Source organism: Zeus faber (assembly GCF_960531495.2).
Source record: "Zeus faber genome assembly, chromosome: 11".
Classification (NCBI taxonomy): Eukaryota; Metazoa; Chordata; class Actinopteri; order Zeiformes; family Zeidae; genus Zeus; species Zeus faber.
Window position 1 is genome coordinate 17,461,142 of NC_137205.1, and position 26,490 is coordinate 17,487,631.

The following is a 26,490-nucleotide window of genomic DNA, read 5'->3' on the forward strand; positions in this document are numbered from 1 at the left end:
GGTACTTCGTTCCTTCGCTCTCCAGTAAATGGTCGCTGAAGAAAACGGGACCAAATTTTCAGTAAAGCGCGCATGCGTGCGGGGACGCCAATAAGGACGATGCCAGATGGGGGGAGCCTATGTGAAATAGATAGAGACATTGTAGAAGGTCAACAATCATTCCTCAATGAGTGAGTTTCGCCGATTAAAGTGAAGCTACTCCCAACAATTCTCCATGGTCTGTTCAATACTGATAAATAAATCAATAGACAATTATCATTACTATTAAGGAACGAAAAAAGGAACTTGTTTTAGCCGGGCCTTTGGAAGTCTTGCTTTCACTTGCTGCAACAAAGTGTAAAGAAAAAAACCCCACGTATTTAATGTTCATCATGTATTCTTGTATACCAGTGTAGCTGTACCACTCCAGCAACAGTGTTCTTGTAATGCCCTGTGGTAAACAGAGCTGCCTGAAAGTCACGTGGCGCTTTCCCCCAGAAACCCATACGCGCCGCTGCCCTCCGATTGGCCGCGCCGATCCGCGAACGGCCGTTCCGCGGCGCGATTGGCCACAGGTCCCCGTCAGTCATCCCTGGCCACGCCCTCTCATAATGCAGCATGGACGAAAGAGGCTTCTTGGAGCTGTTGCTAGCTGAGCTCACCTAACTAGTTATTCATTTTTGGACGCCCAAACCAAAGGTAAGGCCGCGCTTCCCACCGGAGCGTGTTTGAGGTCCAGCCCGCGGCGTTCGCGTCGCGTAGACGTGGCCTGTCGAAAACGCGACGTGAGGTAAAACAGTCAGCGCTAACTGAGTTAGCGGGCTAGGGTTAGCACGCTAACCCACATTGCAGCGCCGAGGAAGGCTGTCGCAAAGCCCTCGACATGTAATGGCCCCGTTGGGGTCCTGCCTTCAGCCGTTTACCTGCCGCAAACGGGGGGGAGGGGGGGGGGATTAAATATTTCGACTCTTTCTTTTTTTAATAAACTGCTTACCTTTACTAGCGGCACTGAGATGCTAATTCTGTGTTTGTCTACCGTCACCCACACTAGCGCGGCAGTGTGAGCTGACGTCAAGCCGCTGGGTCTTGACGTGACCGTTTCCCCACACCGAGCCTGGATTTGATTTCACTGCGAGCCAAACGTCGAGACGCCGCGCGTGACGTCACGCTCCGTCACGATGCGGAATCTGTCAACGATGCCGAAAAACGTCCGATTTCAACTCGCCTTTTGTTTTTATTTCTTTTTTTAATGCTGCCCCAAGTTACCCGCTCCCTTCATCTAAAAGAGAAACTAGAATTGGATTTATTATAATATCACACCCCGAGAATATATCTTGATTTCTTCATTTGATATGGTAAATTTATACGTCATGTATTCAAATTTTCTCATCTCATAAACAATAAGAAAAGCGATTATTTAATGACGATAAACGTCTTGCTTCTCTGTAATTGATTTGTTTTATGTTCCTATTCATTTTTTTGACTTTTCATGTTAGGAAATAGCTTTCACAGTCACACGTTTCAGACCGCTGTGGTATTCGACGCTGGTTTTCTCTGACATAGTTTGTATAAATATGTAAAAAAAAAAAAAGTTGCCTTAAAAAATATATTCGGAATTTTGAGTCCAAAAACACACTTCCTAACGGTTGTTTGTCTCTCATATCAAATGTAAATGTTAACTTTAACGACGGATTTTACGCTTCCTCTGGACTCTAAGACCCCTGTCAGTGCGTATAACCCTGGTGCCACGTGGCTTCACTTCACTGATGTTTTTGGGGTAGAGAACCCAGAACCGCCTGTCAATGTGTTCTTGCAATTACGGTATGCTTTTAGTTCGAACTGTTAAGATTGAATTTTTGTCTGCCACTTTCATTCCTGTTCATTTTGAACACCATCAAATGAGAGGCTGTTTTAATTCAAGCCTAGAAAATGCATCATGGTGCTTTATGTGGGTATATTTTAATTCATAAGCACCTGTCAAGGCATGCAATGACACCAGAGAAATAAAATTATTTTTATCCAGTGGTGATCATATCAATTATAAAATAGTTTTCATCAGATATGGATGGATGTAAAATGACTGTTGACCTTGAGCGTGGAAAAACACCCATTTTTCCACAAGACATTTGCCATTTCGTAGCTGACTGGTCAAAGCATGGGATTGCCTTTTTGTCAATTTTAAGCTTGCTTTCGTCAGATTTCTGTCTAACTATTATTATAAAAAAAAAAAAAAAGTATTATCTCCTTTTAATGGAAATGCGGTTCAATTTAGTTTTGAGCACATTTAGTTACATTTAATGACAATTTGATAAATTCCTAGTCAACTTATTGAAATGTGATTTATTACCTACAACACAATATCAGTCATGACATAATTTGCTGGGCAATATTGTCACATAATTCAGCATCAATTACTACTAGATGACAATTTAGTAGCTTCACTTCATAATCAATGTGCTCACAGTGCTGTTTGAGAACTCCATTATATGAGGAAGTTAAGTTGGCTTGACTTTGTTTTAATGAAATTGATCCGTGCATGGGCCACTCCTTTTTGTGGAATGAATTCTGTGGAAAAGGCGAGTACCCGCTAGACTGATAGACTGACCAGATACATCCCTGTATGTGACCCGTGGTAAGGGGCCAGTGAATAACCTCAACAATCCAGCCTCATTCAACAGTAACATCAGTTGTGCTCTCAGCTGTATCATCTCTATGTGGGCCGCTGAATCCTTAATTGTATCAGTATAGTGTGCACATGAAGGTTAGCGTGTCCTTGTGCATGAAATAAACGCAACCCTCCCACTTCATGATGTCAACGCCCAGTACCTTCGTAGTGCTCCCATCGCTGTCATACATCAAGTGGGTAATTTCCACATTGACATAAAAAAGGAGACATTTTGCCCTTGTAGCCCCCCCCCCTGTTTTTTTCTTTTGAGATACTAAGTGAACACAGAAATATTGGTGTTTTCACCGATACAACTTAAATAATAAGGCATGTGACAACCAAGCAATCTTTCTATCTGAAAATACCAGACAGTGACATCCTGAATTGATTTATTCCAATTTTGTTTGAAATCAAGGTCAGATTTTGTGGATAAAATAATCAACAGGTTATTGTCTAGCAAAACTATGCTACAGTAAAATCAACAAAGAAAACAAGCATGACTTAACATTTTTTTTTTTTATTTCACTGTTGATGGGTGTATTAGTTGGTGGTTATTTACCTTTAGTTGGAGGATGGTCAGCCATGAATGTCCATGCTGTAGTTTAAATACTGATATCTAAGGTACCATCTACAGGGCCTGTTATTTTGTTTCTCATGTTCATTATATTAGTTTCGTTTTAATGACGTTGGGGTATTTGGCTGCATAGTCCAGACATCCCATTGAACACATTATGTCAGCCTGCAGGAAATGACGCGTCAGAAGTCATTCACTGCCAAACGGCTGACACTGACAGATGGCGGTTGTGGAAAAGTGCACACACTGTTATCTGCACAGAGAGAGATGGCCTCTTACAGTATAGGTGCTGTGCCGTGTTTAAAGGGCCAGTTTAGTTAGCCAAATGATGTTACAATAAAGTGCTCAAATTATCTTTTCTTGCTGTCCTGTAATTGTATTTTATTTTTCACAAGCGATTCTAAGTAGACGTCAACATAATGCCTACCAACATGTTTCTTAACACGTCAGCTTACGTCAGATAAAAAGCAGCTTATAAGCATGTCGTTTTCCGTAACTTATCTATCCTTATATGAAATCATATTGGTATATTTTGAACATATAGTTCATATCAAGCCCAGTGGAATGGTGCATTATAGTTCAGAATGAGTATTTGAAATATTATTTTGCGGATCTTGAGTGATTTTGCAAGCTCATCAAGGAGCAGCTCTGGCATTTCATCTAGTGATCTGTGGTAAATGGAAAGACATAGCTGTATGCCACTAGTGCCCTGCTCTGACACCAAGTCCCCTAGACCAGTGATACTTAACGTGGGGTTTGCGGACCGGATCTCCGTGGCCTTAGCTAGAGGGTCTGTGAAATGTTTTTGGGGGAAAAAAATATGTTTTTGTGTCCTTTTGAAGGGGTACATTTTTTAATGTATAACTATTTATAACATGAATATTATGATAGTGTAATATTAAATAAAATATGTATATAATCATCTTCTTGTAAACTAACAAATCCTGCCATATGCACTTCCTCGCCACCGTGTGCACGTCTGTGTCTATAATCATCTTCTTGTAAACTAACAAATCCTGCCATATGCACTTCCTCGCCACCGTGCGCACGTCTGTGTCTATAATCATCTTCTTGTAAACTAACAAATCCTGCCATATGCACTTCCTCGCCACCGTGCGCCCGTCTGTGTCTAGTACATTTCTCTTGATTTGTGTTTTTTTCGCTACGATGTTACTTGTTAACTTAATTTATGTTATTTGAATTGAATACATTGTTTTCATATTCTGTATTTTGAAATGGTGCAATATAAATACTTCCAATATTTTTTTCCACACAACCATTTATAAGTGTGAGAAATAGGCCTAATATCAAGTTATTTTTTGGGACATACTGTACATGAGGGGCCCTTGGTTTATTTTCTACCATGTAAGGGGTCCTTGGTTGAAAAATGATTGAGAACACCTGCTCGAGACGACCCATATGGAGGTTATACACCGCCCCCTCTCACGGAAAAATACAATGATTACATGTTTATCCTGGCAACAATCAATCCAATATTATTCTTAATTTTGTAAGCTTGACCAACTTGATGGAATACTGCAAGATAATCAAAAATTGATTAATCACGGGTGTCCCTTGTCCCATCTTTTTTATTTTCCTTGCAGTGATGCTCCAGTCATGCCGATAGTTGACAAACTCAAAGAGGCCCTAAAACCTGGCCGAAAGGACGCCGGCGACGAGGGTGACCTCAACAAACTGCTGGCCTCCTCTGCTAAGAAAGTCCTCCTGCAGAAGATTGAGTTTGAGCCAGCCACCAAGGGCTTCTCCTACCAGCTAGACAGCCTGAAGACCAAGTATGTGATTCTCAATCCCAGAAACGAGGCAGCCACAGGCCAGAAGGCCGCAGAGCCCGCACAGATAAAGAGGCATGGTAAGAATTTGATTTATCGTCTAGCGTGAGCTCTGCTGTTCCACTGTGCACCACAAGCTGAAATGTTCAGTGTTTCTATATATTATTTATAACTAAAATATAGCATTTTTCTTTAGTTATGAATGCTAAGGTTTTATTTTTCTATCACAATGAATAATGAAAATTCCTGTTTTAAGTGATCGATGATTTTGTACATGAAATGGGTGGTCAACTTTTACACACAAAATGTAAAGGTGTCAGAGGTTTGTATGTTTTTAACTAGTTTCTTTAAATTTGTCATTATTTACTATTACAAATAATTACTACTCTAATCAGTTTTGTATGGTGCCAACATGTGTGTATGAGTGTGCTATGTAAAGTAAGTTTGACTTGACAGGCAGTGGATGGTAGTGGGTTGAAATTTACCACCCACATGCAATATCTTAAGTAAAAAAAAAAAATCCGCTTTGGGTAGCCGTCCTGGAAGCGTCCTAAATAGAGGCTCGTTAATGTGACCTTTCACTTAGCTTCAGGCGACAGCCTGTTCACTGTCATCCGAGCTACTGACCCCCAAGCTTACACTTTTACACGTTAACCCTCTGGAGTCTCTGCTGAGGTCAGAGAAGCGTTGTGATTTTTGTGTGGCCTGATATTTATTTAACTAAAATCAACTAAACCCACTCTTACTCCGAAGTGATTGATATAGTAGAGAGAGATTTATCAATCAATCAAGTTCAATCAAAAATAATTTATTTTTTTTACCTGCAAGCGCGATTGTCAACCTCAGAGGGTTAATGTTTGTTTACAATCGCTGGACTGACCAAGCCCATCCCCCATTCTCAGAGAACGTCATCGGAGGCCAGAGCGATGGGATCCCGGCCCCACAAAAGTTGCTCTTTCCAGGGAACAAGTTCACCCTGAAGTGGGAGCGTGTCTACCGGGTCGGAGCTGGCCTCCACAACCTGGGAAACACGTGCTTCCTCAACTCCACAGTGCAGTGTCTCACCTACACACCGCCCCTCGCCAACTACCTGCTCTCCAAGGAGCACAGTCGTACCTGTGAGTTTTCTATTTCGGCACGTTTAACCTGTAATCTTATTCTTCTTGAGTAATTGTCGGCTTACTCTTTTTCTGCTGCATTGTTTACCCTTTGCTTCGTTTCAGGTCACCAGTCAGGCTTTTGCATGATCTGTGTAATGCAGAATCACATCGTCCAAGCTTTTGCGAACACGGGCAACGCCATCAAGCCTGTGTCCTTCATCAGAGACCTGAAAAGTAAGTGAGACGACTGCACCCGATTAATGCCAGCGTGTCGATCTGTGTCCGAGAAGTCTGCACTCGGTCTTTTTAAATCAAGGAGAAAGAGATGGCTCTGTTCAAGGGCAGATGTGTGGTTGAGTGCACAGAGGATACTCCAAAGTGACTGCAGTGCATGAGCAGCTTGTGGGAGACTGCAGCGTGTGAATGACTATTCTATGGAGAGCGCTGATGAGGTGTGAGCTGCACCTTGACTCAGAACCACTGCGCTCTAATCTCACAGGGTTTTTCCCCTGCACTGCCCCTCCTCCATTCACCCACCAATACTTACCCCGCTGCGTTATGTGCTGCTGCAATCATACTTCCACCTACTGTGCTTCTCTCTCCCTCCCCTTCTCTCTCCCTCCCGATGCCCTCTCTGTCTCCTTGTGACTGCGGGCTGAGGAAAGCACCATTAAAATTCCTCAAAGACATAAATGCAAAAGCAAAAGACCATGTCTCCTTGTGTTTCTTTTAAAATCAGTTAGCTGTTGTGGCATCAATTTCACCTTCTCATTTCTCAGGCTACACTTCTCCAGCGCAGTGCAGTTGTACTCAATAGCTTGATAGAAAATCATAGATTTCCTGATTTAAAAAATAAAAAATAAAAAGAAACATCCCGATCCCTTATCTTGTTTCCGAACACTAAAAATGTATAATCATGCACCCCTTATACCAGGTAGTTTGTTGGTCTATGTAGTAACTTAAAAGTAATATTGCTGTGGATGTGATGGCAACGACTACATAATTGTATAGGATACTAGATGATAGTGTTCCACATTTTGTTTGTGGAGATAATGCTATGGAACTTAGTTATGTATCCTGTGTAATGGGAATTACTTTTCCCCTTCCTTGTCTTGTACAGAGATTGCCAGACATTTTCGCTTTGGAAGCCAGGAGGATGCCCATGAATTTTTGCGCTATACCATTGACGCCATGCAGAAGGCCTGCCTGAATGGCTACCCCAAGTGAGACATCGTTTTCATATCATTTGAATAATCATATAATTGTCATTTCATTTTTTGTACTGAATGGCTTTTTTTGGGGGGGGTCCTCTTATGTTTTTGTAGACTCGACCGGCAGACTCAGGCCACAACATTGGTCCACCAAATCTTTGGAGGTTACCTCAGGTCACGAGGTATTGTTTAACTTGTGTACTCAGACTGTTGGGATGTCAGAGAGTGGTTCCACTTAAATCAACCAGATGAAGGAACGTGTTATATATCACTTACAAGCAAATAATGTATTCTTTAATCTTTCTTTCAGTCAAGTGTTCTGTTTGTAAAAGTGTGTCAGACACATATGACCCTTACCTGGACATCGCTGTAGAGATTCGGGTAAGTCTAACAACCTCTAACCATGTACTTACTATGTACACACTATGAGTTTATATATGTACAGGTACTCCTCACTTAATGGCTTCCTGTTTAACGACCGTTCGGACTTAAAACCAGCTCTCTAACCAGTCTGTATTGTACAATACAGTCAGATATATATATACACTATACACTATATATACTATATACACTGAATACACTATACTATTTACACTATATACACTATATTATATACACTATATACACACTATATACACTGTATACATCTCATCTCATCACCGTTCTCGCCCCCTTACCGTGAAATAACACGGGTCCTCGCTTATCAGCCAATTCACTTAACGACCTGGTCCTCGGAACGGAGCTCGGCCGTTAAGTGAGAAGTATCTGTATATTTAAACCATTTATTCAAACATTCTCCCATCGTAATCACATCTTTACAAAGTGACCTTGTCTGTCCTTGTCTTTCAGCAAGCAGTGAACATTGTGCGAGCTCTGGAGCTGTTTGTGAAGCCGGACATTCTGAGTGGAGAGAACGCCTACATGTGTGCCAAGTAGGTTTAAAACCATTCAAACGGCACATAATGTTCAGAAGACCCCACACTGCCCTTGGGTGGCTTTGTTTGACAGGGATCTGAATTTGTTAATGACAAATGAAACCGAAACAGCTCTTCCCAAATGAGGCAAAATTAGATGATGTGGGTTGTTTTTTTTATTTCTATTCCAGGTGCAAAAAGAAAGTTCCAGCAACCAAGCGCTTCACAGTCCATCGAACATCAAACGTACTGACCCTGTCGTTGAAGAGGTTCGCCAACTTCAGCGGAGGGAAAATAACTAAGGTAACCGAAGTGCCATCAACCCGCCACCTTTTATTTTAAGAAACGTTTGTCTTGGTGTTCCTGGCGTCTTACGTTCATTCCTCCACCTCCCCCAGGATGTCGGTTACCCAGAATTACTCAACATTCGACCCTACATGTCTCAGAGCACCGGCGACCCCATTATGTACGGCCTCTATGCCGTCCTGGTGCACTCTGGCTACAGTTGTCATGCAGGCCACTACTACTGCTATGTCAAGGTAACACCATGGAGATGTCTTCCTGCTTCAAGTCAACATATTCTTGAGTTATTAGGCATTATGTGATTTGGTTTTCAAATGTTTTTTATATGTCTACTTCTAATAGGCAAGCAATGGACAATGGTACCAAATGAATGACTCCATGGTGCACTCCAGTAACATCAAAGTGGTCTTGAACCAGCAGGCCTATGTGCTTTTCTACCTGAGGTACGGTACTGAATTATAGAAATCAGGTGTCAACGGATCTTGGTCACCATAGTGTCACCACATTTTCCAAACATCTGTATATATTAAAGGCTCCCTGAAACGAAGAAGAATGCTGACGGGCAGACCACCAAACAGGCTCTGGTTCATCCAGGAAAGAACCTGTTGTCCTCTGAACAGATCAGGAGGGCCAACTTGAATGGACCTCTTTCCTCCCCGCAGGTCACTAAGGTACGGAACGTCATGGACGTACTGGTAATTGTAAAAGGACGGAGCTTATCTTTTGGCTTGCTGATTTTATCTTATAGAATAGGTTAGCCATTTTAAACCCAGGCCTGGAATGGAAATTTTATGGATTTTTCCTTTTTTAAGGCTTAAACTTTTTCTGCATTGGACTGCATTCAAGTTTTCCAACAGCAAAGCGTTCAGCGTGGTTCTGCTATGAGTTATTAATGATGGAAGGCAAAGGCCTAGGTTGGAGAAAAAAAGCAGACCTGTCCTTAAAAAACAGAGCCCTATCTTATCACTGTAGGATTCATTAAATAGAACTCCTTGCGTCATGGGTCCAACTCTCTTCACAGAAACTTGAGCCCGCTCAGCTGCGCAAGATCCAGTCCATGGACAGTGGTTTGGGCATGCCGATTTCTAGGAACGGCATCAGCATCCAAGCGCAGTCCAAGTTTTCCAACGGAACCCCAGCCTCCCAAGGCCCCCCAAAGCTGTCAGGCGGGCCTACGATGATTGAGGAATCGTTCAAGAAGGTGAAAAAACAGTCTTCCCAGGGCCAGGCTCCATCACGCAGCAGCACTCCGACCCCCTCGAACAGCGCCGGCAGGTCGGAAGGAGACAGAAGGCAAGGCAGCGAGGGCAGGGGCATCGCAGCATCTACCTCAATCAAATCTCTGTCTGACTCTTCCTCGGCCGACACTTCTGATTCCAAGGTACTCACTGCACGCGTCCAGTGCAGCCAATTTCAAACCGTGCCAGAGGCTCGCATGCAGCTTCGAAAAGAAATAAAAGGAAAACCAACTAGTCAAAACGGTTACATGCAAAGTGGATTAAACGCAGCTTGGCAGTGCTCTTCCCCAGAATCAGAAATACTCGAGATAAAACAGGCAACATATTGCAAATAAATCGAATATAAACAGTGAAAATAAGAATTAAACAGTTTATGCTAATTTTATGCAAGTGCAAATACATTTATTTTCAACTGTTGTTTAAGAATATTCACTGAAGAAAGATAATGAAGATGCACACGATGCTGAACATCTGTAAGGCCTAGTTTCGGATTGGATTGTAGTTGGATGTTACAAATCTAATAAAAGCACTTGTTGCAATAACCTGTCTGCCTTTCAAAAAAACATCCACCCGTATAAGATGAAATGACACTTTATTAATCCATCCCTGGGGCGGATTCAGGATTTCACTGGTCCTAAAAGTGCTCCAGTCGGAGGGACCCCCCCGACCCCCAGGAAGGGCACAAGCGTCCTCGCTTCTCCGGCCAAGAATGTGGAGCGGATCCAGGGAGCAGATGAGCAGAAGACGGTCAAACTAAAACCTCCCGCCCTCAACAACGTCACATCAGAGCCAACCAGCACCATGTCCCCACCGCCTGCCAAGAAACTGGCCCTGTCGGCCAAGAAGGTATGTTTTATTCTATCCTTTTACCCTTAAATAGCCACACACATGTTTCTAGTTTCCAGGTTGTCCTACACCACTCCGCTGTCCCACAATAGTGACAGTTATTTATTTAGGCTTTTTATCATAGCGCCATTTGTTTTTGAACGCTCCTTCAGAAGACGCACATAGGACCCAAAACATGCTTGCTTTTTGATCACAGTTATCATATTCTTTCCAAGGGCTTTAATTCGTGATGGGAATTAACACAATGTGATGTAAACGGGCGCCGCTGGTGTTTTGGCTCTCGGCCAAAAGGTAGAAGGCGAGTTGCACAAGAGGGAAATACAGAGGATTTCAAGCGGTGCGCTCCAGTTTGGGAGCACCGTAGGGCAGATACTTGAATCGGCAGCTCGGGCACCGAAATGAAATCTCGGTGCCCGAGAAATCTGCGTTGCGATTCGGTCCGGTAGATACCGATCATATAGAAACTGGTGCGATACCGGGTTCCGGTACCCAAGCTTATAAAAGCCCCACGGGTGATTGAGAGCATGCACAGGGAGGAGGGGCCTTGTGTTTGTGGGAGAGCGAGAGAGAGCAGGGCAAGGAGTGGCTAAGCGCGTCAATGCAATGCATGCAGCTCTACAATGAAATAAGATTTTACCCATTTTAAATTGTTAAAAAAAATAAAATCAAACCAATATGTGCCACTGAATGTTGATATTGTGAGGGTTACCACAAATAAATCAATGTATGGAAAACACACAACATTCGATTTCTATTCTTTGGCGTCAACGTCAAATGCTGCCCTCTGGTGTTTAAAGTATGTAAATGACGAATGAGCACGTTTAGATATAGCAATCCATTTTTTTGTACATTACCACAAAATTCTGTGGCGTGATGTATTGTTACACCCCTAATTACTTCGTTGAGAGTTAAATCTGTGATTTCTGCAGTGATGAGTCTCATTTCTCCTGTGTTTGTCTAAATCAGCTCTGTAAGAACTTGCTTTTCAGTTCCTGTGTCTCTTCTTTTCAGTTTGTTCTTTTTTTCTAACCATTTCTAATTCTTCTCTGCCATACCCTCTCCACGTTGTTTTTTTTTGTTTGTTTTTGTTTTTTTTATTTGCTTTCTTCTACATTCTTTTCCTGCCTCACCCCTCGATGATACCCCTTCCTTGTTGGTTACTTTCCTTATTTTATTTTTTATTTTTTTTTATCACATTCATGGCTATTTTTCTTTAGACCACCAAGTTTTTATTTATGTCGATAACTGCAGGCCAGTCGCAGCCGGAGACTGAGCAGCACTGACGCTGCGTCGCTCCTGCCGCGCCAGCTGTCCAGTGACCCCACGTATCCCATTCAACTTCACAATCTCACCTCTGCCTCACCCACTCACAATCACAGGTACAGATGCACAACCCCATTACCTTTTAAGAAAGGAGGAAAAAAAAAAAAAATAATGTTAGGTTTATGTAGAGCAACCTGAATCTCTTTTTCACATCAAGGACCCTCAATTTGAGATGCATTGGGACACAATTGGTAAAGCTTTTGTCTCTGGGAGCCCAATCTGAGAATATTTTTACTGCTAGATATGATTGAGTGTAAACTTCCATGCCGGTCTGTACTATAGTTTGGGAGATAATAATGCAGCTAGCATCAAAACTTTCATTATTGTACATGCTGTAAATGTCTAGTAAATAATGGTGACGTTTTACTGTTAATCATTTTGTTGGGGACCCTGGAACCTCTTTGAGGACCCCTGGGGGGGTCCCTGGACCTCATATTGAGAACCACTGATGTAGAGTCCAGTGAAATACATTGTTGGTGACTTGTGCAATCTGTAAATGAAAATGAGGACATTTTGATATCACAATCCATTTTTCTGTCCATTTTCCAACCGCTTAATGCTGTGATGTAATGTTACACCCCTGACGGTGGATAATTGTCTCGTTCAGAGTTGAATCAGTGATTTCTTCTTCAGGTGACGTCACTGGTGTCTTGAAATAACGAAAAGACTCCTGGTGTCGTGTGTAGGAATTTTTTCTTTAGGGCAGTATTCCAACTAGTGAGGGAGAGTTGAATCGCCCCCTCATCCCACGTGACTGTCCGCTGGGTTTCGGGTAGTCTAAGTAAACAAACATTTAATCATTAGCTATTTTGAAGTCTAGATGTGCCTGTACTTCTATACCCCCCCCCCCTCACTGAAATGATCTATTGCTACTCATAAAAGCATTAATGGACTCATTTAGTTTTATTTCGCTGCCTTCCACAGATCCAGTCCATTCCATTCACCGCCTGTCGTCGTCACTCAGCAGAGCCCTCAGAAACAGAGCTTTCCTCCCATGCAGCAGAAACTAAAAGCCGGCCTCTCTCCCACGTCCAACGGTTTCCACGCTCCCTCTCCGAACAAGCTCAGGTCTCCCAGCAGCCGCGGCCTCCAGGAGCAGAGTCTCAACGGCCCCCCAGGACCAGCGCCCGGCCACAAGAAGAAGAGAAAGAAGAGGCGCCACTCCGAGGTGGAGGGCGATGCCGTTTCGGCCGCGTCCGCTGCGACTGCTCAGCGTAACGCGCCAGAACCCGGCGTTGAGAAGACGCGCAAGAGGAAGAGAAAGAAGCACAAGAGGGAGAACGGGGACGGAGGGAAGGCGGCGCATGGGGCGGAGTGCGTCCCCTCTCACCTTGACGAGGACTGGTGTCCGGGCGGGCCGTGGAGTCTTTCATCCCCCGAAAGTCGGGTTTCAGAGCAGCCCCAGCTGAGGCCCCAGCTGGCGACCAAGCCCCCGTCAGCCCCCGCTCCCTGCGAGCCAGAACCTAACCACCATGAGCAGCAAGTCACCCCGGTGTCGAGAAAGAAGAAGAAGAGGAAGAAGACGCATCAGGTGGAGGATTTGTGCGATGCGACTGCATCCGTTCTAGAATGGTACGTTCCGCCTCCCAAACCTGCGTCTGTGGTTTTGACGCTCCGCGGTTCGGGTTCTCCTTGACGACTTGAAACTTTCTCCCACAGCGGTTCTGGAATGAACTCCGCCATCGTCCGGGGCGACGCCGGAGATTTGGCCTTGTTGAAACAGAAGTTGAAGAAAAAGAAGAAAAGGTTAAAAGAGACGCTCAGTCTGCAGGAGGAGAGCAAGCAGCACGACGAGCCCGAACCAGAAGCCTCGCCTCCCAAAAAGACCGCCCTGAAGAACGGCCAAGACATCAGGAAAAATACAGGTGTTTTAGACGCCCTTCTCAAAGATGGTGTTTTCAATACTTCTTCTAATTCGACATGTTCATCTCTTCACTCTGCTTTCTTTCACCCCCCCCAGTACAATAAGTGATATTTTATTGTTGGATCAATGCCAGTCAGTCCACTGTTAGCTCAACGGCTGTTGCGATTTCAAGTTCTCTAAACAGGTGGAGCGGTTCGAACGCTCTGTTTACGAGGAAACGACCCTTGACCCCCAGACCCGTCAATCTCTGCTCCATCCCCATCTGGACAACCATTCAGTCACCAAACGACCGGTGTAGGAAGACACCAACGTTTGGCGATGTTGGTGTCATCTCTACAGTGTACTTTAGGGGCTGGTATTTGTCGCTAATTGTCCAATGTTGCCGATGCACACGTTAGGCACATTTTTAAATACAAACATCTATGTAGTCAAGAAAAATAAAGTGACACAACACATTAACTCCTAATATATAGAAACCTTAGTTCAGCTTAGCTCTTTCGTTTGTTCGCTGATGTTTAAGAGACAAGCTCGTGGGTATCACAGTTTTGTATCAAATTCCACCAAATCTTTTGATACATAATGCTGTCGATGCAGTACCATAAAAAGTATTTTAACTTCAATACCCAGCTTCATAAACACCCTGTCTGAACCCTTGGGTGTTTCCATGCCAACACAAGACACCGCGATCCAATCCACTCAAATATTTATCAAAGCAAAAACTGCTAAAATTCTCAATAGCTCCTCCAGACACCTGCACACTCATGTCTTTTTCTTTCTTTTCACAATCCCATAGTGTGTCCATGATAACTTTTCTGAGCCCTTAATATTAATGTGTGTTTTTGTTGTTTCTCCTCTCTCCAGCCACCGTGGTGGTGTGGGACAGCCAAGTGAAGGACGGCTACAAGCATCGCCAGGCCCCTGCAGCCGAAGCGGACGGCCCCTCTGATGGGGCCCCCATGGCTTGGGACGGAAAGCAGGGCAGTGACGTGGTGGACGAGCTCCTCAAGAACTCCTCCGACAAGGCCTACGGCACCACTGGTTAGTGCACTGAGGCTCATAACGGGTGTTTAGATTAGATTAGGTTATATTATTCATCCCCGGAGGGAAATTGCACTTTTACAGCAGCTCACATCAAAAACAATTGGCAATAATAATAATAATAACATTTTGAAAAGATTTGCCAATATGCTATAAACATTCTCAAAAAAATGGGTAGATGCACAAACACAAAGTAAATGATAGAAAATAAATTATTATTTCTATTATATTACCATTATATTACAACAAACCTTAAACTAGAAAACGAATCCAGAAATTTATAAGCAAGAAATATTTGGCAATATGCAAGACATCTAAAAATGAACAATAAAGAAATGCAGTTTTTGTTCTGGTGCTTCACGTTCGACGTCACAAACACGTCAGAAAGGGGCCGTGTCATGGTTCCAGTGTGATTGGGAGCAAATCAGTAGAGCAGACAGCAGCTTAAGCAAACGACGACATAAAACAATAGAACTTGAAAAACAAGTATTTTGAGCAGTTCAAAAGCACTGGATCGTTCATGGACGACTCCAACTCTTCAGTAGAAGCAGCGTGGAAATCGGATACTCTGTGCTGCCGGCGCACACTCCGGTCCTTCGGCGCGGCGGGGGGACCGACTTGGGGCGATGCTGGAGTGACTGGGAGCCCGGCTGGGGGCGCGGGGGTTCTCCGCTGTGATCCGCCACGGTGCGATCCCACCACTCACAACATTTCACGGTTCCCTGTGTGGGGGGAAAAAAGTCAATAACTTCTGGTTGTAATTTTGGATTCTAACGGGATATGAAATGATGCATGTATTTCCTGTCTGTGCCATTTCTGTGCCAATGTCCGGAACTTCAATGCGCGTCGCATCGCGCCGGTAAAGGGGCCAAAATAAGCGGGTGAACCTGGGTGGATCGGAGGGGGAGCCGATCTAACCCGGACTGAGACCCGGGGTTTTTCCTTTCCCACCGGTGACAAATGAGTGTTACCGGGTTTTTGGTGCAGTGGGAAAGGGGGTATTAGAAAACATCTACAAATTAACAATAAAATAAACTTAAAATATAAATGTTTTTAAATTCAAATATTCCAGCGGTTTTCAACAGATTGTGATCCAGGCCCAGTGTCCTGACTAAGAAGGGACCTGGGCGGCCGCTGTCAATTCAAGTTTATCCCTCGACAACTCGTTTTTACCCAAACTTGTATCAGAAACTCAATGACAAAATACAAAACACCTTTTTGAATATGCACAGAGTGTGTGTGTGTGTGTGTGTGTGTGTGTGTGTGTGTGTGTGTGTGTGTGTGTGTGTGTGTGTGTGTGTGTGTGTGTGTGTGTGTGTGTGTGTGTGTGTGTGTGTGTGTGTGTGAGAGAATTCCACACACATAACGATACACATTATACGTGTTCAGTCCTCAGCTGGGATGGAGAAGCCTCTGCTGTGAGTAGAGATGCCATTGCGGACGCACGGCAAGCCAGGAATGAAAGTGTGATCGACGAGTGGGACGAAGACTTTGACACTGGAAAGGTGAGATCAAAAACGAGCGTTTTAGCCCTGAGCGAGTGTCTGTCTGCGTGCGGAGAGCCGCTCCCCTTTCTCTTAACGCGGCGCTCGCTGACCGTTTCCGTTCACCTCTCGCAGGTAAAGAAAACCAAACTGTATAAGAAGGTGAAGTGGAGGAGCGGCAGCAACATCTTCCAGAAGATCCAGGACCGGCGAAACAAGTGGTCTGTGACGCCCGCCGCCAAGATGGCTTTCGGAATCCGCCGCTGAGCGAAATATTCGGAACCGGAAATGGAGCCAGGCCCCCACCCGTGTCTTAAATCTGTTCTGATCCGTCAGTCGAGGCCTCACAGAATAGAAGGGATTGGATGGAGAAATTATTTCAGCAAATTTGGTTCCTCTCTCTTTTCAATATCCAGCATGTACTCTGCACTAAAATAATCGACCTTCTCCTTCACCCCCTTTTAAAATAAATACATATATATGTGAGTAAGATCAGTGCATCTCATTTATTACAAGACCAGAATGACACCATATTGACGTAAATGCTTATATTTGATCTTGTTTTAAATTTGATGCACCGTGTGAGTACAAGATGAGTAATGAATAAACAAGTATACATGATGAAATTTGAACAAACGCAACACAATTGGAAATATTTTGGCATGTTATGGGATGGGGCTTGCGGATGAGTGGGCATTCTCTACCCGGTTGATCAAATGAGTTTAAAGACGCTTTATTAATTAAATCTTAATTTGTGTTCTTTTCAGATTTTATACCTTTATCTTCAATTTTATCCCATGTTCATTTTTAAATCCGGTATTGGGCATTGGCAAATTTCCAACCATAACCAACAGAATTGGTTCACATGCAAAAAAAAAAAAAAAAAAGGGCGTATTTGAATTATTTTTGTATTTTATTTTTCTTTCTTTCTTGACTGTTTTTGGATTAAAAAAAAATGACATTTTAAAAGGGGTCTCGGAAACAGGCTAACCAATCATATGCATGTCCACACCCATAACGCACCGAAAAGTGATGCGGTTTATGGCAATAAAAACGGGACGCGGCAGTTTCCTAAATATGAAAACCGTGTAACTGGTGTCTAGTTTGGATTCTTTGCTGCTCTTCCCTTGGGTCACCATCCGCTCTGTGTTCGGAAGCTCTGCGTCGTGATTCCATCTCTACGTCCTTGACTCAAGCGTTGAAATATACAGGTTCATTTCTAAATTCTAGGCACTGTGTTGGAATAATGGGGCTGTCAGGTTGTAGTGTTGGCATCTTCCCTGATCAATGATCTCTATGCAAGTTTTTGTTTGTTTTTTTTGTTTCCTCTTGACTGTGGAGCTGCCCCCTAACTCCCAGGAACCGGGCTGTGCCTCAGGAACGCAGTCAACCTCCTCCCATTGTGGTTCTCTCTCTCACACACCTCTTCCATATCCATATCGCCCCCCTTCGTCATCCCCCTCCCGACCTTGTACAGGCCTTGTAAAGTTGTATCCTGTAAAAACAAAAAAAAACAAAACAAAAAAAAAAAAAGATTTTTATACAAGTATATCAGGTGTAGAAACCACGAGAGCCTGCATCACACAGATGCAGTGCAGAGATTGTCCCAAAACGTGCTTTGCCAACAAAGACGATTGTACAGTTCACCCCCACCGCATCGCTGTAAAGACCTGCCAACGCGTCCACTTCCATTCTAGAGCTGTAGCCTCGAATTGGCTGTACAACTATAACATTTTAATGTTATTAATATATAATTTAAAGAACTGAAACGGTTCTTTAAATGTGCTACTGTTTCTCCGATCGGTCCGTTGACGAAAATTGAGAACTGATCTGCAAATGTGTTTTTGTGTACAAGACATGTATGTTTTCATGCCAGACCTTCCCTGCGTCACTGGGTTGTACAGATGGGTTTCGACGCTCATGAATCCCACGGCGTGTTTTGTGCCTGTGATGAGTGACTCGGGAAATGGGTCTCCGTGGAAACCGACACGTGAGGCCGTTGACTGCTCTGAGTGAATGATCCACGTTTGCATCGTTTCGTCTATATTTTTTTCTTTTGCACCATCTTTTCTGACCAGGGAAAGCCATTTCATAATGACTAACCAAATATAGTCAAGTATACAGGTGCAATAAAGTTGTGATTTTTGTGAACCTCGTCTTGTAAATTCGCATTTGTTCCGAGTTTTTCAAACTTTTATCTCGTTTGTTTGTTTTTTTAACTCTAATGAATTTAGTGCTGGTGTGAAATATTTTGCAATAAATGCTCATAAAATTGCATGGGCCGGCTAAAGGTCGACTTACACAAAGAACTATATTGAATTGGAGCACATTAGCAGTCAATCTGCTTTTGAGCCTTGAATACAGAGAAGCCCACTCAACACACAATTTCCTAAATTTCTTCTCTCTCACGGCTGGGCCCCCTTCCGAGGATTGCGTCTCAGAAATTTTGCCCATAATAAACTATTGCGTGGAGTGCATAAGTCGGTGACGCAAATGTAAGGTTTAAGGTGTGATTAAAATCCCCCAAACTCAAGTATTTGCATGGTCACCGTTTATAGTGGAGTGCAGCAAATGAGGTGTGGAGCTGGTGACATCACATCTGTGAGGAGGAGTCACCGTGTGCCCCTCTTCCTCAGCTGCAGCCCAGCCCCAGTCCCAACCGCGCAGACCGTTCACACCGCACGCACAGCAGCAGCGGCGGCGGCGGCGGGTGGAACTGGGCGGGTGGAGGAAGGGGCCGAGGACACCCGGCTCGCGGCGCGGGAGGATCCGGAGCGAAGCCGGGCCGCAGCGCACCCTGCGCGGCGGAGCTTCCGGCAGCTTGAGCACCGGGATGGAAGCGCAGGATAGCAGTAGGTGTTGTTTTTACGTTGTTCTTTTTTTATTTTGGATTTCCTGCTGTTGAAGCATCTATTCATAAATACTTTCAAAAAAAGAAGGACTTGGACACGGGGGAGGTTGTCACTGATCAGTCTGCCATTAAGTTCTTGCCAAGTGTGGACTACATGCCATCAGAGTGGTTTTGGTGATGCCCACATAGCTCAAGGAATGTTCCTGCCCAAGTGATGCTTTACTCTGTCGTATACTCGCACCAACACGTTATCTATGCCATAAATAACATGTTCGTGGGGCTCCCAAACTGGGGTCCGCGGCCCCTCTAGGGCTCTTTGATGGGATTGGAGGGGGTCCGCATTAAATGTTTGTCGATAGATAGATAGATAGATAGATAGATAGATAGATAGACAGATAGATAGACAGATAGATAGACAGATAGATAGATAGATGGATAGATAGATAGATAGATAGATAGATAGATGATAGACAGATAGATAGATAGATAGATGGATAGACAGATAGATAGATAGATAGATAGATGGATAGATAGATAGATAGATAGAGTGATAGATAGATAGAGTGATAGATAGATAGATAGATAGAGTGATAGATAGATAGATAGATAGATAGAGTGATAGATAGATAGATGGATATAAAGATAAACAGATAGATGGAGGGATAGATGGATGGATAGATAGATAGATAGATAGAGTGATAGATAGATAGATAGATAGATAGAGTGATAGATAGATAGATAGATGGATATAAAGATAAACAGATAGATGGAGGGATAGATAGATTGATAGATAGATAGATAGATAGATCGATCGATCGATAGATAGATAGATAGATAGATAGATAGATAGATGGATATAAAGATAAACAGATAGATGGAGGGATAGATGGATAGAAAGATAGATCGATAGATAGATGGATATAAAGATAAACAGATAGATGGAGGGATGGATAGATAGAATGACAGATAGATAGATAGAATGATAGATAGATAGATAGATAGATAGATAGATACGATCATCCCTGAAGAGAAATTGCAATTGTCTCAGCAAAACAGTAGGCAAAATAATAACAAAAAAATACATTCATGTTTTTGTTTTATATATGCCATTATTATTATTATTATTATTATTAATAATAATAATAATAATAATAATAATAATAATAACAATAATAATACTAGTAATAATAATATGAAATAAATATGTATACAAAAAACGCAGAGCAATAACAATAGGGATCCTGCCCTGGCTGGACCTCTAATAATAATAATAATGTAAGATTAGGGGAGGGGAGTCTAGAGCTTCGTCTTCCTACGGGCCATTTCACGGGCCATTCCGTGAAAAGTTTTGGAAGCCCTCACTGAAGGAAATTCACAAGGGATGCCAAATAATACTTTTGATTGTCATTATACTGGATAGGCATGCCAGCTTATGGGCGGAACATTATACACCACGGGACTGGGTTGGGTCTTTACTTGTGTGTTTTCAAGGCTCTGAGTGGGCAGCACAGCACTGAAACGTACTTATTGGAAGGTCAGTCCACAGAATAGAATTTAACTTGCACAGATGAGGAAATTATCCTGTTTGGCACTTTCTCCAAGTCAACACCAACCTTTTACTGGAAATGTGATGGCCACAAAGATGGTTATTGCCAGTGATGATGATGAGGCTGTGATTCACAACAGCTCACGATAGAGGCTCCATTTCAATTATTTATCAGTTCAGTTTGCTGAGCGCTTAATGCATCTCAAAATAGTACGAGCAGGCAGCAATGGCCTCATTGCAAGTTAGATCTTTTGGTATGGGAGGAGGTGGTGCTGTCTCTGAACCAGTCACACACTGAGCAAGTGTGTGACTGGATAATAATTTATGATTATTACTATTATTATTATTATGAAAGGGTATAACAAAAAGTTAATAGATGTGATTTCATTGATTTAATTTCCACTAACTTTTTGTTGCTCTATAATAATCCTCCCTCACACCGATTTGATCAGGGTGGGGCAGTGTAATGACCTGCATTTGAGTCTTATGTGGTGTAACTTAAAAAAAAAAGGCCCATTGGTATAACACTCTGTTTCCGTCACCACCTGAGTCTGATCACTGGCTTGCGTAGTAGATTTAAGCATAAATTAGGTCTTAGGATGGAGACGTTGGAGTCACATTCAGTCAGAGCGACGTCCTGCGATTCGTCGTTCTCTCCTCACTCTGGTTCTTGTCTGATTCCGGTCGAGTCTTTGTCGCCTCTATATACCGTAGTTGCTGCGTTGCCCTAAACTAGTTGCCTTGGGTCTCCGGGGATGTGGCTCGGTTTTCAGACTCCCGTGCTTCATGTATCTAACAAAGCCTGTCAGTGCGGCTCGGTGGCACCGCGCCCAGTGTGATGGGGTGTTTGAACACAGGGGGGGAAGCTGAAGTATGAGTGACAGCTGTGTGTGGTTGCAGGTCCTGTGTCTCCTGTTGTTTAGAAATATGATGACACCCCCCCCCCCTGCTCCCTTTACGGAAAAATGGTATAAGATCTGGCTCTCGTTGTCATATTTGTATGGCTTTATTCTGAGCACGGCAGCAGCACAGCACTCTACTCCTTACAAGAAAAAAGGAAATAATAGTCAACCTTTCTCAGAGAAAGAATTTGAACACTACTGCAGTAAAACGCATCATAGATATGACACTCAAGAGATTCAAAGTGAAAATTCTCCAGGAGAAAGAGCCAGACGGTGGAAATCTGTGGCTTTAGTGGATACGTGACATCACAGCCGCACTGCAGTTGACATTCTCCTTTTGTAAAATAATAATAAGTCACCCTAAAAAAAAACCCCTCCTATATAGAAACTGGCTCACAACACTGATGTGAGCTCTGGGTGAGGTGATGCTATAACATTAGGTTGATGTGTGGGAGTATCTCCACCACAGAAATACAACCCTTTTCTGTTATTTTTTGTCCATCAAGGGATATTTGTTTTGGTTATTATATTTTTGCCAGTCGTTGCATATAGTTAGTCTGCCTATTTGTGACATGGAAGGTCGACTGGGAAGTTTATTCTGCCGTATGTTAAGTAGAGCCAGAGGGTCTTACAGCAGAGTAACATTGGGTGAAACAACCAAAAAATCTAAAATTAAGATGAAATATATAAATAGATAAAATAGATAAAACATAAGCTGCATTGGATGTAGGTAATACATTTGAAATGTAAAAAAAAACAACCCATTTATTTTTACAGCATTTTCTTTTATTCAATGCTGAACCGAAAACAACAAAAACCTATTTTACGGAACGAATCCTACATTACAAAGAGCTGTCCAATATGCACAAACACCCTACTATAGTATAAAGTTGTGAAACAGTCAAATGATTTTAAAAACGAGAGATCACCACAATGGAGTTTTGAGCAGCACCATCAATAAATAGGGAAAGAAAATAAATACGAAAGCAATAATACAACTATTATGACATTAAACTGCTATTACATACTTTCACCACAAGGTGGCACTTGTGTATCACAACAAAGACAAAAGAGTTGAGACGATGCACTCTAAGACCAGAGCCTCCCCCAGACACCTGTTCAGAACTAGTTTAGTGTGTGTGTGTGTGTGTGTGTGTTCTTAAATGCTTTATATTTTATTGCACCATCTTTAGAGACCCCACAACTCTCTTTTGGGTTGCACCTGTCCAATAAAAGCCAGAGAGCAGGCTCAGCTTCAGTAGCTTTATGTGTGGAGGTGGTTGTTACTCAGTGTCTCACCTTAAGATTCAAACCTGTGTTTTACCCAATTAAAAAACTCTTACTTGACTTGGCTGAAAATAACTCTTACTTAACCTGGCTGTTGAAAAACGAATAAGGGATACAATTTCCAGATCTCATCTCTTTTGGTGAATTATATTGACACTTAATATTACTTATAAGTGTGGTTGACATTATTGACATTGTCATTTCGGGAGCGTATCTTTGTTCCCGTTGTCCTATGTTCCAATTGTCCTAAGTTCCCATTGTCCTATGTTCCAAGGGTCCTATATTCCCAGGGCCCCTTGTTCCCAGGGTCCTATTTTCCCAGGGCCCCATGTTCCCAAGGTCCTATGTTCCCATTGTCCTATGTTCCAGTGGTCCTATGTTCCCAGGGTCCCATGTTCCCAGGGTCCTATTTTCCCAGGGTCCCATGTTCCCAAGGTCCTATGTTCCCATTGTCCTATGTTCCCGAGGTCCTATGTTTCAAATTGTCCTATGTTCCCAGGGTCCCATGTTCCCAGGGTCCTATGTTCCCATCGTCCTATTTTCCCAGGGTCCCATGTTCCCATTCTCCTATGTTCCCGTGGTCCTATGTTCTCCATGTCCCATGTTCCTAAGGTCCCATGTTCCCATTGTCCTATGTTCCCAGGGTCCTATGTTCCCAGGGTCCTATGTTCCCATGGCCCTATGGCCCCAGGGCCCCATGTTCCCAAGGTCCTATGTTCCCAGGGTCCCATGTTCCCAAGGTCCTATGTTCCCATTGTCCTATGTTCCCAGGGTCCTATGTTCCCAGGGTCCTATGTTCCCAGGTCGCATGTTCCCAAGGTCCTATGTTCCCATTGTCCTATGTTCCCAGGGTCCTGTGTTCCCAGGGTCCCATGTTCCCAGGGTCTTATTTTACCAGGGTCCCATGTACCCAAGGTCCTATGTTCCCAGGGTCCCATGTTCCCAGTGTCCTATTTTCCCAGGTTCCCATGTTCCCAAGGTCCTATGCTCCCATTGTCCTATGTTCCCGAGGTCCTATGTTTCACATTGTCCTATGTTCCCATTGTCCTATGTTCCCAGGGTCCCATGTTCCTAAGGTCCCATGCTCCTCCTATGAACCTCCTATGTTCCCAGGGTCCTATGTTCCCATGATCCTTTGTTCCCATGATCCTATGTTCCCAGGGTCCTATTTCCCCAGGGTCCTATTTCCCCAGGGTCCCATGTTCCCAAGGTCCCATGTTCCCAAGGTCCCATGTTCCCATTGTCCCATGTTCCCATTGTCCTATGTTCCCAGGGTCCCATGTTCCCAGGGTCCGTCTGCCACCAGTTTCACTCGGGTTTTTAAACCCAAGTGAACCTGCTAAAATAGGCGATTGACGCCTTTCCAACTGCCAGGAGAAATTATGTTGTTTTTTTTCGTTTTTTTTTCTGGTGCATCACGTTCGACATCATGGACAGGCCAGAAACGGGTCGTGTCATGGGTTCCTGTGTGATTGGGAACAAAACAGTAGAGGAGACAGCAACTTAAACAAACAATGACATAAAACTGTAAAACCTCATGTATTGCATTTCTATACTGGATCGCTGAACGACCGGCCCTTCAGCGACGGGGAGCGGAGACACTTCAGTTCGGAGACCGGCCTGGGGCGATGCTGGAGTGGCTTGGAGCCCGGCAGGGAGCGTGGGGGTTCTCCGCTGTGGCCCCCCCAGCTCCCCCAAACATTACATGGTCCCCCATGCAGGAAGATAAAGTCATTAACTTCTGATTTTGATTTTGGATTTTAAATGGGATATGAAATGATGGAATAATACACGGATATTCCTGTCTATTTATGCGCCAACATCCGGAACTTCAACGCGCGTCGCATCGCGCACGTAAAGGGGCCAAAATGAGTGGGTCAACCCGGGTGTCCTGTTTACATCAACCGTTAAAAACCTGTGTCTATTACCGGGTCGTTTGACCCGGGACTGAAACTCTGGTTTTATCTTTTCCACTAATTACAAATGCCGGATGTTAGCGGGTCATACCGGGTTTTTGGTGCAGTGGGAAAGGGGCATAAGAGATATTGCCACAGTTTCCTTCCAAGTTCCCCTTTAGAACTAACATAGTGATAATATAGAACTAACTGTCTAATGCTAATGGACTTTAATTTCTTGACCCGTCCCGAGCTAGTTGTGTGCTCATAATGTCAAAAATAACAATACATTTTATTTAAAGCATCTTTTAATACAGCCAAGAACACTGTAAAAGCTGTTGAGCTAATGTTATCTTATCTTATCTTTAATAATCTGATCTCATCTTATAAAATCTTGTAATAAGCGATGAAGAAAATAGGGCAACAATACCGCTCTGAGTAATTGGGCTAAAAATAAAAATGGTTGGATCTAAAAAGCTGAATTCTGAATAGGGATTTAATGCAGTACTGGATTCCGTCTCTAACCTTTTGAAGCGCTGCGTTCCACATCCACTGCTGAAAGGTCCTGTCTCCCCAGGTGCCGAGCTTGTGGGGGGACGTTGGGAAGACTGTTGTCATCGGAGCAAAGCCTACGGACAGATGTACACTGTACGGTCGGAGTACGGTCCGAGTGCGGTCTGAGTACGGTTGGAGTAGGCCTGGAGACGTGGGCGGGAGCGAGCAGTCTCCTCCTCCTCCTCCTTTCGACAGCTCGCCCGGCTACACCTCAACTGGAATGTCTAGAGGAGGCCTGGTGCTCCTGGACGGTTATAATAAGCTCATACGGTGACTCAGATCTCCAGGCGTTCCTTCAGCTGCTCATTGTGCCACAGTGGTGCGAGTGGATCCTCCCTTCAAACGCCGCCAACCTGTCCTGCGACCGGATGCCGCACCATATACTACAGTACATAGTGTATGTTTGTACTGTTGACCGACCGCCAAGCGTGCTTTAGTATGTGAGGAAAAGGAACAATGGATTCTTGGACATACTACCTCATCATTATCATCATAGAAGAGTTCCACTTCTCTCAGCGCCTAAAGAAACTATTTTTTGACCAACGAAGTGAAGTTTCATTAAGTGAAATAAATCATTTATCATTAAACCATTGAGGAAGAGGAAATTGGTTTCATAAAACGAGGCTTCATTTTACGAAGCACCCTTTTCACGAGTATCTTGACCCCAGCGCCGGCTCTGCCCCCTTCGCTGACATTGCGTCCTTATTGAGGAAGGCGACATCAGGGCCGGCGTGCACACGGGGAGAAGTCACAGGGGCAGCGGTGGCGCTGACTTCCCGGGTGTGTTGTGCTGCCGTCCGTCCTGTGACAGGCCACATGACGTGCAGCTGCAGCACTTTTGACCCGCTGGGTGTAGGACAGTGAACTTCCCGTTGGGATCGCTAGCTGGTCTTTAAAACGCTACGAGGTGGTAGCTATTAGCCTGGGAGCCGGACCAATCTGCTCGTGTTTTATTTGCTCCGGCAGATTGGGCTGGATCCCCTCCCGTTCAGACGGATTTCCAGCCGACCTGGCCAGCGTCAGGTCAATCACAACCGTTTATCTCATAATGGGTTTGACACCGTGACTGTACGGAGGAGCGCCGTTGTGGCATTTTTGTAAACAACCAAGATGGCAGTCGCTGAT

General features: G+C 43.8%; 2 protein-coding genes across 2 annotated transcripts in view; both read left to right on the forward strand.

Annotated features, from left to right (window-relative positions):
* The first annotated feature begins 599 nt into the window (after positions 1-599).
* usp36 (ubiquitin specific peptidase 36) lies at positions 600-18,480 on the forward strand. Its single transcript, XM_080008934.1, has 20 exons — positions 600-678; positions 4,823-5,088; positions 5,911-6,126; positions 6,232-6,342; positions 7,229-7,331; positions 7,434-7,501; positions 7,630-7,700; positions 8,169-8,251; positions 8,425-8,536; positions 8,632-8,772; positions 8,879-8,979; positions 9,069-9,207; positions 9,558-9,917; positions 10,396-10,620; positions 11,872-11,999; positions 12,868-13,515; positions 13,603-13,808; positions 14,669-14,845; positions 16,235-16,350; positions 16,465-18,480. The coding sequence occupies exons 2-20, from the start codon at positions 4,836-4,838 to the stop codon at positions 16,594-16,596; spliced, it is 3,390 nt and encodes a 1,129-aa protein (XP_079865060.1). The 5' UTR covers positions 600-678; positions 4,823-4,835; the 3' UTR covers positions 16,597-18,480.
* Positions 18,481-19,076: 596 nt separating this feature from the next.
* Positions 19,077-26,490, forward strand: part of cyth1a (cytohesin 1a) — a 52,312-nt gene continuing 44,898 nt past the window's right edge. Inside the window, exon 1 of the mRNA XM_080008905.1 lies at positions 19,077-19,181. Within this exon, the coding sequence (XP_079865031.1) occupies positions 19,163-19,181 (19 nt within the window). The 5' untranslated portion in view covers positions 19,077-19,162. The remainder of the gene's footprint in view (positions 19,182-26,490) is intronic.